At 53.8% G+C, this 14,198-nt stretch overlaps 1 protein-coding gene across 1 annotated transcript; it reads right to left on the bottom strand.

Annotated features, from left to right (window-relative positions):
- Nucleotides 1–326: 326 nt before the first annotated feature.
- Nucleotides 327–13,549, bottom strand: PRRT4 (proline rich transmembrane protein 4). Its single transcript, XM_056799673.1, is given in 4 exon segments — nt 327–1,443; nt 1,446–2,695; nt 10,914–11,030; nt 11,596–13,549. Coding segments are annotated over 4 exon segments (2,541 nt in total). The 5' UTR covers nt 12,209–13,549; the 3' UTR covers nt 327–882.
- Between the last annotated feature and the right edge of the window lie 649 nt (nt 13,550–14,198).

The raw sequence follows: 14,198 nt of genomic DNA on the forward strand, positions 1-14,198 counted from the left end.
TGGGATCCAATATGGCCTCAGACATTTCTTTCCTAGCTGTGGGACCCTGGCAAGTCCCTTAGCCCCAAGCGTCTAGCCCTGATCCCCCTTCTGCCTTGGAATGGATAATCAGCATCCGCTCCAAGACAAAAGGTCAGGCTTATTTCATGATGCTGGTACCCAGGGAGGATGCCCATTGCCTCGTAGCGTTGTGTTTCTGTAGACTGGGGTCAGTTCCAAGACATAACTCAGCCGCCTTTCTCCTCTCACCAGTAGGACCATCCTTCTGCCCCCGCACTCCCCTCTGCCCCCCTTCACGCCTCTCCTGATGGATCAGATGTGCCTCTTCAGAAATATTTTATTGATAAATTAACTCTAAAAGTAGCCCCTCTCCTGCTGGCCCCGAAGGGCCGACGGAAGGAAGGGCAGGAAGGAGGTGGGACCCATGTCACCCACACACACAGGCTATGGATCCCAGGAAGGCAGAAGTGGGGGTAAACACGGACACCGGGGTTCTGAGAGAGCAGCCCCCGACCCCACCACGCTTACCACCCTGGGGGACGCCAGGGTTGTCCAAAGGAATGGAGCACCTTGGAACTGTATTGCTGGTGAATCCAAGGAGGGTGGAACTCTGCCAGGCTTGGAGCGCCCACAGGACTGGCACGAGGCATTGGCGCCCGGGGCTGCGGAGGAGAGGCCATTCTGGTGCCTTCCTCCGAGAGGCCCCATCGGCAGTAAGAAGCAGCCCCGACCCACTCATCCCCAGGGGAGGGAAGAGACCAGGGGGGAGGGGTGCTGGAGCCAGGCGGGCTGAGGGGAAGGTTACAGTGTACAGGTCGTGGGCAGTGCCCGTGCCTGGAGGGGCAGGGCAGGAAGAGGAGCGTGAGGGCGCTGCCCAGCCGCTCACAGGTCGATGGTCTCGCTGCTGACGCTGAGCTCGTCAATCTGTCGGCAGGCATCCAGGAACTGCTCCTGGAGCAGGGCTTCGTCCTTGCTCAGCTCTGGCCTTTCCGGAGAGGTACAGGAGGGCAGGGACAGAGCCCTGTAGCACCCAGGGGCCGGGGGACTCGAGCTGCTCCCCGAAGGGCGAGGGGTGCTACGGATTCCTGCCAACGGAGGCCGAGGCGGCTTCTCTGGGCTGGAGCAGAGCAGCATGGACGAGCTGTCCCTGGAGAGTCCGTACAGAGAGCCTGAGGAGGCGCTGCTGCCCACCAGCCAGGCCCCCGGGGAGGGCAGCACGGGGGCTGGGGAGCTTGGGTCTCCCCCGTTCGCCTCATTTGTCCCCGTCCCTGAGCTCTCCTCACTGGAGGTAGTGCCGGAGAGGCTGGGTCCTGGCAGGGTCTCCCTGAAGACGGGACCCTGGAAGAAGCTGGGGGTGATTAGGACTTCGCTGCAGAGGGCTTCTGCAATGCTGCGGTGCAGGTCGATGGGGGACGGGGGGCAGAAGTCCACGGTGCAGTCGCTGCCGGTGCCCGGGAGGAAGCGGCCGAGGGGGCCAGGTGGGCAGCCCCCCCCTCCATGCCCAGGTGGCCACCCCCTGGGAGGAGAAGGTCAGGACCCGGCCCGGCCAGGGCACACAGAGGCAAGAGCTCAGCCTCGCCCTGTTCCATGGTGCTTCCCGGGGGCAGCTTGTCTTGGGGCCGGGGGCCCCAGCCCGACGGCAGCAGTGGGGCCCCGTGACCCGGGGACAAGCGAAACAGCTTGGCCCAGCACCTCTGGGAGATTCGGGGGCTGTAGAGAGCCGGGTAGAGCCCCAGCAAGGCCAACGGCAATGCCACGCCGACCTCGCCCAGCCGCACGCCCAGCTGGAAAGCCCACCAGGGCCAGGGCCCTGCCAGGCCAAGCTGACCTCCATAGCCCAGAGTGTAGAGCACCAGGTACCCCTGGAGGCCCCCGCTCAGCAGCCCAAAGGCCCCTGCCACGGGTGCCGTGCGTGCTGCCCACTGCCACGACTGGGGCAGGGCGAAGGGGCCCCGGATTGGGGGGATGGGCGTCGGGCCCTTGAGCCCAGGACCTCCCAGAGGGACCCCCGCCCGCCGGCGGCTGCTCCGGCAGGAGAGAGCCAGCAAGAGTCCCGAGAAGAGGGATGCCAGGAGGGCAGCAAGGCCCCGGGAGGCTAGCAAGAGGGGAAGAAGCGGCCTGGAGACGGCTCCCGCCATAGTGGCCCCGGCGGAAAGGCCCAGCACCAAGAGAAGCAGGGTGGCCAGGCCCCCGGGACATCGGGGCGGGCGGGGGCGCGCCAGCAGCAGGCAGGCCAGCCCCAGGCAGGCCGTCAGGCAGGGCAGCGACAAGTCGTGCAGGAGTAGCCGGACCAGGCCCGGCAGCCTCTCCCTGTGCCCGTAGGCATCATAGAAGAGTGGAAAGGCCCGGGCGGCCCCCGCTGAAAGCAGGAGCAGATTGAGCAGGGCCAGGCAAGGGGCTCCTGGGGGGCAGCGCCAGGGCAGGAGGGCCAGACTCAGCAGAGCCAACAAGGCCACCAGCCCAAAGAGCGCACCCACCCCGTACACATGAGCCTCCCAGGCCAGCCCCCAGCGGGCTCGGGCAGAGGCCCAGTCGGCCTCTAAGTTCAGAAAAAAGGGGGGCATCGGAGCCGCCGGAGGAGGATCGTCGGGTTCGGGCAGGTCCAGGGGGCCGCACGCCTCCGCCCCACACTCTGGCTGTGCCGATGAGCTCCTCGGGCCGGTCGGAGAAGGGTCACTGGGCATGGGGGTGATATCTATACACATGGAGACAGATAATTAGGAAAGCCGCCACGCTGTCCGCCTCCAGCTTAGGCACCCCCTACACCATGGCTGGAACAGACAGAATCTGTCTATCCATCCAGGACTGTCCTGTGGCCCACCTCCAAGCTCCTCCCTCCAGACTTTTAGCCTTGCCGGCCCACAGGGAGCCCCGAGGTTCAGGGGGCTCTTTCTCATGGAGCCCCACAGGTTAGAGAGGATCCCAGAAAGCTCATAGTGGTGGGTCCAGAAGAGATCTGAAGCCTGAGGAAATTAAATCAGTCGTGTGAAATTCAGACAGAAACAGGGGCCACAAACCCCAAAGAAAGACCTCTGTGGGCCACGTATCTTGTATTAAAATCTCTATATTCTGTTGTGTTTTTATTTTGTTGTTTCTGTCGTTGTTGTTCAGTCATTTCAGTCACCTCCAACTCTTTTGGATCAAATAGGGGCTTCTTGGCAAAAACCCTGGAGTGGTTCTCCAGCTTATTTTACAGATGAGGAAACGGAGGCCAAAGGGGTTAAATGACCTGCCCAGGACTACACACAATAGTAAGTGTCTGAGACTGAATTTGAACCCAAGTCTTCTTGCCCCAGGCTTGGTGCACTCTTCACTGTGATAGTCACCTATTTTATTGAATATTTACATTTATATCACATTAAATATTTAACTGCATATATTTTAAACCCTTACCTTCTGCCTATAGAATAGATATCAAGGGGGTAACTAGGTGGCTCAGTGGAAAGAGCCAGACCTAGAGAAGAGAGATCTTGGGTTCAAATCTGACCTCAGATACTTTTAGAACTGTGGGATTTAGGGGGGCAGCTGGGTATCTCAGTGGATTAAGAGCCAGGCCTAGAGACAGGAAGTCCTAGGTTCAAATCTGGCCTCAGACACTTCCCAGCTGTGTGACCCCGGGCAATTCACTTGACCCCCATTGCCTAGCCCTTACCACTCTTCTGCCTTGGAGCCAATACACAGTATTGACTCCAAGATGGAAGGTAAGGGTTTATAAAATAAATAAAATAAAAAACTGTGGGATTTGACCTGAATTAAGTGAACAAGTCACTTAACCTCAGTTGCCTAGCCCTTACCTTTCTTCTGCCATAACTATATTTATAATATATCTATATAGAATATGTAATAATAAATATATAAATGTATATAATTTCTTCTGCCATTCCAAGACAGAAGGTGAGGAGAGAGAGAGAGAGAGAGAGACAGAGACAGAGACAGAGACAGAGACAGAGACAGAGACAGACAGAGAGAGAGAGAGAGAGAGAGAGAGAGAGAGAGAGAGAGAGAGAGAGAGAGCGAGAGTCGATACAAGATACAGGGGAGTCCCAAACTCTGAAAGAAAGTAGATACTTTCTCTACTTCTCATCCCACATTCATCCCTTCGAAGCCTGAAGCAAGTTCTCCCCTGTCCTTCCCCGTAATATCCTTATTTCCCAAGAAAGCTCCCCCATTTCCCCACTCTCCTCATGCCCTGCAAGCCTGGAATGGAGAGACATTTGCCCTCCCCAGCCTTCTGCTAAGACCACAGGCTCTCATCATTGGCGTTGGCCATCCACTGAGCTGCCAGCCACCCAAGGGCCCCACTCGGCCTTCCGGCTGCCAGGCTGTCCCTTTCAGGGAAGGCTAACATGGTAGGACCATTTCTTTGCAGAGGCGCACACTGAGATAAAGTCCGATTTTCCCAGGAGATGACTGGGAGGGAGAAATGGGAAGGAGTCGGAGTCTGAGTGCCTAATCTCCTCCAAGCTGAGTAAGTCTCTCCCTCAGCCCCCCAGCCTGTGTCCCAGATCCTTGGGAGGAAGGAAGAGGGAATGAGCATTAGTCTGATGGCTGCTGTGCCCCAAGGCTTTAAACCAGGAACACCACGTTGAGTATGCCTCACTCACACGGTGGGCAGGCCACTTGACCTTTGAGTGCTCAGCTTTGGGGGACAGAGTTCTTTCAGTGGGAGTTCTCTGCACCAGGGAACCCCCAGGAGGAAGCAGAGCTGCTTCTTTGTGTTTGAGAAGAGGCAGAAAAAAGAGATTCTTGCCTCTCGGGGGGGGGGGGGGGGGGGGGGGGGGGGGGGGGGCCCGCTGGAACCTGTGACCAGCCAGCAGCCCAGCAGGCTCGGCTGTATCGAGGCCAGACAAGAGGAGGATGGGGCACTCTGGGAAGGAAGTGTGGGACAGACAGGAGACAGCTGTGAGGGGGATGAGCAGGGGGAGGGTGCTGTGGCTACCAGACCGATGACACCAATAGCCTGGCTGAGTCACAATTAGATAATTAAGGAAATGCCAGGAATGCATGGTGGGCTGCTCTAGGAGGGGCTCTTGGGGCACATTCAGCCTCGGGGTGGTCAGGGAAGGGCAGGAAAGCAGGGACTAGAGAAAGAGCCTGGAGAAGGAAGAAGGGGGAAAACTGGACAGGTGGAGAGAGGGGAGTCAGGAAAGTCAGGAGGAAGGTGATTAGGACAGGTGGGAAATGAGAGAGCAGGACAGATGGGGAGGAGAAGGACCCAGGGGTCAGCAGGGGTGAGAGCCAGAGAGCCAAGAAGGGCAAATACACACCATTCAATCCCAGCTGCACAAGGAAGTGGAGGTCCCTCTCTATTAATCCCATTTCCTCAATCACTCCCCCTTTCCAACTCGCCCCTACCCTCTGCCACCTATATGTCAGGGCTAAAGTCTATAAAATGTCAACAATCAGTAGCTTGTGGCTTTGCCTATTTCAAGCTAGTGTTTGTTTCACTGAAGGCTGCTTTTGAAAAAGAGGTTTTCAGGATCCCGGGAAAGGCGAAGGAGACAGGAGGATGAAGACTGGGTTGGAGGGAGGGGGGGTGGCTCAGAGGATTTGGGCTAGACCTCTGGCTCTGCCATTTACTCCCTGTGAGACTTGGGGGAAGTCACTGAACCTCAGTCCCCTTCTCTGTAAAATGAGAGGATTGGTGGGCCCAGATGGCCTCCGAAGCCTCTCAAGTTCTAACGCTCCCATCTCATGATCCTAAGGACCAGCAGGAGGAAGTGTGGACACAGGATGGGGCTTTACAGAATTGGGCAAATACCATTTGGATGAGCTTAACAGTCTCTAATGAAGGCAGCAGGCCCTAGTGAATAAATAAACCATTGGGTAAAGAACTGAAAGGAGCCGCACACCGAACTTGGTTTCTCTAACTGAAAAAGAGGACGTGGGACTAGGTAACCTTCAAGGTCACGCCTAGCTCGGGAGCGATTATCCTCATTAGCATAATGAATAAACATGAACACAATGCTGCACTTTACCCAGTTCCACAATTTGGATATGCTAACTGTCCTTAATGAAGATCGCCCTTAACTAGGGAACAAATAAGGCTGCCCTGCTCTGAGCCTGGCACATAGTAGGCTGCTTATTCAGTGATTACCTGAGAACTTGAAGGATACCTGAGACATGACATATTCAGTTTTCTCATTGTAAAATGAAGGGGTCATAGATTTAGAGTTAAAAGGAATTTTAAGAGTGATAAAAGATGGCCTCTCCATCTATAGAGATAACTCTCTCTCTCTCTCTCTCTCTCTCTCTCTCCTCTCATCTCTCTCTCTCTCTCTCTCTCTCTCTCTCTCTGTCTTCCTCTCTGTCTCTCTGTCTTTCTCTCTCTCTCTGTCTCTGTCTGTCTGTCTGTCTGCCTGTCTCTCTCTCCTCCCCATTCTTCAGTCTCTTCTTGCCTTTCTATCTAATCCAGTCCTTCCATAGCACTTTCTTCGGACACCATCCCCAGTCCATTTTGTAGCATCCTCAGTAATAGCGCAAATGAATGACAATTGCACACATTTTTATAGGGTCTTTGAGTTTACACAGCACTTTCCCTAAACAACATTAAGGAAACTATATGGAAGTAAAAGGAAGAAACCCTAAAACCCCACCCTTCTCATTCTTTTCCCCCCTTCCTTTCTTCCCCTGCTCCTATCTGTGGGTAATCTTGTTTTCCTAGTCCTGAGTGCATGACCAGGCCACTGGACAAGAACTAACCCTCCCCCTGGCATGGGACATGAGGCAATTCAAGAAATCCACCCAGGTGCCAAAGACCCTATTCTTTTCTCCCATCCCCAACTTCCCTAGGGTGTCCTGGGCAACCTGAGAACTCTAGCTCCTGCCCTGAACACCCCCCCAACATCGCTCAGCACCTTCTCTCCCTTCACTAGCAAAGCCAAATGCATCCTTCTCCAAAGGCTTGTCCTCATCCCATCCTTCACCATCACCAACAACCCTTTCTAGAGGGAGAAAGGCACCAGCTTTGGAACAAGAAGGCCCAGCCCAGAAGATCCCTGACTCTGCTCTTCCCAGCTACTTGATCTGGAATAAATCACTTGACTCATCTGAATCTCATTTCTTTCATTTGTATAATAGGGATAAAAATACTGCTTATTGCAATGAAAGCACCTGACAGCCCTCAAATTATGGAATTCTATCACATTGAAAATCATCATAGATCAACCTCAGAGGGTTGTTGGGAAATTCCAATGATAAGAATAATCAATATTTATAGTTTGCCAAGAACTTTACAAACATTATCTCATTTAATCCTTACATGTAGTATTAGTCTTGTTTTACAGATGAGGAAACTGAGACCTAGAGAGGTTAAGTAATTTGCTCATGGTCACACAATAAGTACATGGCAAGGACAACTGGTGGCTCCATGAATAGAGAGCCAAGTCTGGAAATGGGAGGACCTGAGTTCAATTCTGACCTCAGACAGGTCCTAGCTGTGTGACCCTGGGCAAGTCACCTAATCCCCATAGACTAGCCCTTCTGTTTTTTTTCTGCTTTGGAACCAATATGCAGTATTGATTCTAAGATAGAAGGTAAGGGTTAAAAAGAAAGAAAATGGCAACAGGCACAAGGCCAGTTGTATCCAACATCATGCCCCAACTCCTATCCATTCCTCCCCCAATGCACATCCATAGGAGGGAACCCCTGCAAACTCAGAAGCCTTGAGACAAGGAACACTAGCATAGCTCAAGAGGGAGAAATTATTGCATAAAAGATTCCACTTGGCAAGCTCAACCTCCACAGCTGTTCCTGGGCTCCAAATTCAAGTGATCAACATCACTCAACACCCACTTGGTGCCTGGCATTGTGCTCGGTATTGTTGATGTGTGTGTGCACATGCTTGCAGTGGGGGTGTTAAAAGGAGAGAAAACTCCATTTCTGCCCTCACAGAAGAGATGTCACTTAAAAAAAAAACTCTTATCTTCTGTCTTAGAAATCAATACTAAATGTTGGATTTAGTTTAGTTTAGTTTAGTTTAGTTTAGTTTAGTTTAGTTTAGTTTAGTTTAGTTTAGAAGAGAGGTAAGAGCCAAGCAATGGGAGTTGAGTGACTTGCCCAGGATAACAGAGCAGGGAAGTATCTGAGGCCAGATTGGAACCCAGAACCTCTGGACTCTAAGCCTGGCACTATCCACTGAGCACCTAGCTGCCCCATAGCTGTAACGTTAGCGTTAGTCTCTAAAGCATCTCCTCTCTGAGATTCAGTATCCCCTGCCTGGGATACCTCAAAGATTCTGGCCCCATCCTTCCTGGGGAAGGGTTGCCCACTTGAGCCATCCCCGATGGCCTGGCCAAGACTCATTGACCTTTCCAGAAGGGGCCAACCCTCCGGAGCCTGACCCAGGGAATCAGGAAGATAAGAAACTAGCTTCCCAAGGCCCCCCAAAGAGGGAGGAGGAAGAGGAGAAGCCTCCAAACTAACCGAGCCACGCTGCCTCTGCCTGTCCAGAATCATTAGGTCTTTCTCGGTCAAGGCTGTCACCTGGGCTGACAGGCTGCCAACCAGCATCCTCTGGAGCCATCTCCCACCCGGAGGGCCACAGATACCTTCTTGACACCTTCAGGAGGGGCTCCTGTTTCCCATACAGAGAGAGCAGGAAGGCGCCACGAGCTAGCACCTCACCGGAGGGGATTTCTGGGACAGATCAGAGAAGGAAAGGTAAGCACCAGGACTGGCTCGGTGCCACACCAAGCTTCAGCTCCCACTCCCTTGGGGGACTGACCAACACCTCCTCGGCTTGGGTGCCCGTCCCCAAAATGGTTTTAAGAAGGATTCTCAATGATAACACAGGTGTAACCCAGTGGAATCGCTTGTTGGCTCCGGGAGGGGGCAGGGGAAAAGGGAAGGAAGAATCATGTAACCATTGGAATATACTTAAAAAATAAACAAACAAGCAAGCAAATAAATACAAAGAAGTATTCTCAAAACAGAGCTGAGACTGGTTGGCATCTCCATGCCCATGGCCAGCCCCTCAAAGGAAATGAGGGTTGAGTCTCCAGAGCACCTCCAAGAAAAGGACCAGTCATCCACATCAGGAGCAGCACCCAACTTATAGCCCTGCATATTAGTCATGGGGGGGGGGGTTCAAATCCCAGCTAAAATCTTCCCTTCTATGAGATGCTTTCCTGACCCCCTACCCTCTCCATGTGAGTGCCCTGGTTATCTCTATTTATTTTGTGTATATTTTATTTGTACATGGTCTTTTTTTTTTAACCTTTACCTTCTGTCTCAGAATCAATACTAAGTATAGGCTTCAAGGCAGAAGAGAAGTAAGGGCTTAAGCAATGGGGATTAAGTGACTGGCTCAGGGTCACACATCGAGGAATTGTCTGAATCCAGATTTGAACCCAGGCGCTCCATCTCCAGGCCTGCCTCTCAATCTACCTAGCTACCCTTTGGAGTTTTCTTGTTAAAGATATGGGAATGGTTTGGCATTTCTTTCTCCTGCTCATTTTACAGATAAGGAATCTGAGACCAACAGGATTAAGTGACTTGCCCAGGGTCATCACCTGGCACATGTAGGCACTTAATAAATGCTTATTATTATTACTAGTCAGTTGATTAATTGACTAATCAGGACATATACTATGTATGTTGCACAGGCCTTGGCTGCAATTCAACAAGCAATAAAGGAAGACTTTGACCCAAATCCAACCGTGAGAAGCTCCCACCCTTGAAACCCCAGACTAGGTGTAGTTTGATTGTGAGAAAGAAGGGAGAAGGGACCCTGGCCGTCATGGGTCCCCTGAAGGTCTCCACTCATGCGAATGCCTAGAATTCTCTCCTGCTCCAAGTCTACATTCTCGTGTCTCTCCCCTGTGGGGCCAAGCTCTGTCTGCCCCTGTCAGATGCCACCGAGGAAGAAGAAGACAGAAGTACAGACAGGAGAGAGCCGTGGCTGCCAGGCAGAATGTGGAGGGAGAGGGGAAATGGAGGAGACCTCGGATGTCTTCCTGTTTTAAATCTGGGATCCCAGGATCCCATAGCCAGGAAACCTCAAAGGCAGGGCTTGAACTTTGGGTCTTGTGGATTCCAAGTCCAGCATCTGCCCATTAAGGCTTCCTGACTCATCTGCCTTTAGCACAGGAGCCTCTTCTTATGTGTTTGTTGAATTTGTTGAATCAGCCAGTGTTGGTAGAAAACAAGGAGAGGGGAATGGAGCAGCTGTGGGAATAACTAATGGAGGAAACCTTAGCTGCCTGCCCAACTTGTGCCTTTGTATATTTATTTGCCTCTTGGTATCAGTCTTATTTTTTTAAGCCCTTACCTTCTATCTTCGGAATCAGTACTGTGTATTGGTTCCAAGGTGGATGAGCAGTAAGGGCTAGGCAATGGAGGTTAAGGGACTCACTCAGGGTCACACAGGGGTCAGATTTGAACCCAGGACCTCTGGTCTCCAAGCCTGGCTCTCAATCCTTTGCCCTCATGGTATCAGTCTCATTAAACTAGGTGATGAAGTGAACAGAATTCTGGGCCAAGAGTCAAGAAGACCATAGTTCAAAGTTAGTCTCCGATACTCACTAGCTGAGTGACCCTGAGCAAATAACTTAACCCTGTTGGCCTCAATTTCCTCATCTGTCAAATAATCTGGAGAAGGAAATGGCAAACCAGTCCAGTGTTTTTGCCAAGAAAACCACAAATGGGATCACAGACAAAAAAAAAAGTCATGATTGAAATGACTCAACAACAATTAGTCTTAAACTAGAAATTCCCGATGGTTAGGAACTGTCTCTAGAACATCCTAGAGCAGCAAAGTAAGGAATCATGCATTCTCTTCCACTTAAATGAAAGCTCCTTGAGGGCAGAAATAGTTTGGACCACTCCTTGGGCCCCCCAGTTTAGCACAGTGCCCAGCCTTGATAGCTTGTTTGGAGGAGGAGGAGGAGGAGGAGATGAGCACGAGCTCTCACCTGGCGGTTCAGTCCCGATGGAACCATCACTGTGGGGGGAGCCTGGGCCCACAGTGCTGTTTGTGAGGTTAGCCTCCAAAGGCTCCAGCTGGGAGGACAGAGTAGTGCCAAAGAAGCCTGGAAAGAAAACAGGAGTCCCTGAGACCATGCCCCGATTGCCCACCCTGACTCTCCCTGCTCCCCTCTTATGGCTGTGCTTAAAGAAGGTTTAGGGAGAGAATCCCCAAAGCCCACAAGACGTTAGCTAGACATCCTCTAGCCCAACCTCTTCATTTAAAAATGAGAAAGGTGGCACCAACAGGACACAAAGCCACACAAAGAACTCAGGCCAGAATATTGTCATTTTGACTTGACTTTCCACCACCCCCTACAGCCCACCCATCACAGATGCTTTCTCCTCCCCACAATCCCTAAGTAATCGGGGAGGTGGACTTGGGTGGCATGCAGGGGAGTGAGTTAATGGGGTGAAAGACAGACACAATGCAGAGGATAAGGTCTACACCAACCATACCCCAGTGGCTGAGACAAGCAACACTCATTTCAGAGTTTGGCCAAGAAGGCTGGGAAAGGGTTGGCTCTATGAAGGCAGAGCACCCCTCCTGGAACCTAGCGCTAGGGTTGCCCACCAGTGGTTCCCACATCCCGTCTCTGGAGCCCTCTTGGCTAGAAAGTTGGTACTCACCAAAGGGGCCCAGTCTGCCTGCTATCTCTGCGAGACTGGCCCGAAGGCTAGGCAGCAAAGGCAGCATCTTCTGCCCAAGAGTGGGTGCTGCCCCTGCTCTCAGCGCCACGTCAAACTTCAGCTCCACTTCACTCTTGTGGGGCCATGGAGTGCTGGGAGGAGGAGCTGTGGCCTGGAACATGGGGTCCAGGGATAGTGTGCCCAGGAGAGGGAGCCCGTCTCTGGGCCCAGGATCCGGAGAGGTAGATTGCAAAGGCAGAGTGGAGGTGCTGGCAACCGCGCTGCCCTCAGCAGACCCCCACTCTGGGGAACTCATTGACAGTTCAGGGAGCGGGTCAGTTCTCAGCCCACCACCCAGTTCATTAGGCTCCTGGTCCAGAACTTGGATTCGAGGCTGGGTCTCGGTGGCAAGTCCTCCCCAGGCAGAACCGGGCCCCCGAACATGAAACTTGAAGTTGAGCCCCAGGTTGAGAGAGAGCATGGAAGCCTCGCTCTGAGGACGTGGGGCCAAGGTGGTAAGAAAAGCACCAGGGACTGGGGAGCTGGGCTGGGGGGCCACGGGAGCACCCAGGAGGGCCCAGCAAATCAGCCCCACCCAGCCCTGCCCAGCCATGGCCCCTACCCTCGACTCCGGGAGAACACCTCACCTCGAGGAGAAGCACTGTCCTTCTGTCTGTCCTAAAGAGAGGACAGATGCCCCAGTTAGCCCTGCTTGCCAAGGGAAATGCTTCATCCTCCCTTCTCCCAGGGACAGGCGCATGGGGAGGGGGTGGGGTGCACTTCTGACTTCCTATGAAGAAGGCCCTGGAAGGGGGATGCTCTCCTGGCTCCTCTCCCATTGCCCCTTCTCTCTGCAGCTAGCTTGGTGAACTGCACATAGTAGTCACTTGATAAATGTCTGTTGAATGAATGAACCTCTCTCAGCCTTCCATGACTGGCCAGCGTTCCCAGACCTGGGGCTGTGTGTCCTAAATGCTGCAGTGTACATCGCTATGGCCCCATCAGTCCCTCCAGTGCTTCCTTCTACCCCTTCCACCATTACCTAAATCAGCCCATTCTCCCCCAGGCCCTGTTCTAGCCCACTCAGATCCATTGGGGGCTTCCAGCCATCTCTGTCTCATCCCAACCCTCCTGCCTGGAAGGACTAGAGTTACTGACCCCAAATCACCGGCTCTTTAGCCGGGCTCAGCCCCCGGGGAAAGGGGACCACTAGAACCTGGGGGAGGAGAGCAAACGACCAAAGAGGCCCCATTGGATGGGTAGGGCACTGGGAGACAGAATGGGTGAGGGGACTTTCAGATTCCAGCAGATGCCTCTCCTAGCACAGGAAGTCCACTCCTGACTAGCTCTAGATCCCTCCTGCTTCTTTCTCTGCTTACCCCCCCACCCCAATTGAGGATTTTCTGTCCCTTTCCCGAAAGGGAAGAGGGCTGTATTTTCTATTTCAGGGTTGTGAAAGGCCCCAAGCTCCAGGCTCCCCAGGGAAGAAAGCCACGCAGCCCCAGACTCTTGCCTCCTGCAGCTGATCCCAGACTCCTACCACCGCTGTGGATGGGCTCATGAGCCAGCCACATCAGGCTGGGTGGGGGTGGGGGATAGGAGGTGGGGCCGGGAAAGAAGGGAAGGAGGGTGGCTGAAAGGAATAGGGAGGGAGAGGGATGAGTTCTGGATGTACACATGCACAAACAACCCTCACATCACATGCACACGCAGCCACACTGCACACCCAGATCACACACCCCCTCCAGACGCCCAACGAGGCAGCACACCCCAATCCCTGCTCTCACGCGGTTTCTCCCCCCGGTCCAACTCCTTTACTCAACATGTCCTCACACTAGTAACACCTATGTCTTCACTCCCACACAAGTCACACTCCAGCCCAGTCCTACACACCAGCACGGAGCACACACATGCAGATCACTCCCCCAAGACCGGGATGAGCTTCTTCAGCCCTTGTCCGCTCCCACTCCGCAGGATTCCACCGGGTCCCCTCCTCCCCCCCGCCCCACCCCGGGGTCGGTCTCACCTGCAAGTCCCCTCTCAGAGAGGGGAAGGAGCAGCCTTCTTCCCCGGTTCCGTCCAGCTGGGAAAAGCCCAGAAATATTGAACCCCTTTCTCCTCCCCCCAACCACTATCCCTGGCTACCCCCATCTTCGAGAATGAAAGGTAGAAGAGGGGAATGAATGGGGAGAAAGCCTGCCGGAGGATCTGCCCTTGAGGCATCTACACACACACACACACACACACACACACACACACGCCCCGCGTGTCCACAGGCGTGTGGAGAATCCTCCAGCCTTCCCCTTCTCCAACCGCCGAGGTACCCCTGGTCCTTCCCCATCACCCAGTCTCCGGGTCATGGTCATCTCCCATCCTCGAATCCTGGATCCCCGCATCCCTCGGCCCCAGCCCGAGACCCAGAGCCGGCTCTCACCGTGCTCAGCCCCAGAGGCTCCGCTGGCTCTCTCTTCCCGCGGGCTCCGCCTCCTGGCTCGGAGCCTCCCGCTCCAGCAAAACCTCCCCGCTCTGGTCTCGGTCTCTGTCTCTCTCTGATGATTTTTCCCTCCCCTTCTGCCTCCCTTTCTCCCTCCCCTTCTCTCCCT

This window comes from Monodelphis domestica, chromosome 5 (assembly GCF_027887165.1).
Source record: "Monodelphis domestica isolate mMonDom1 chromosome 5, mMonDom1.pri, whole genome shotgun sequence".
NCBI classification, from domain to species: domain Eukaryota; kingdom Metazoa; phylum Chordata; class Mammalia; order Didelphimorphia; family Didelphidae; genus Monodelphis; species Monodelphis domestica.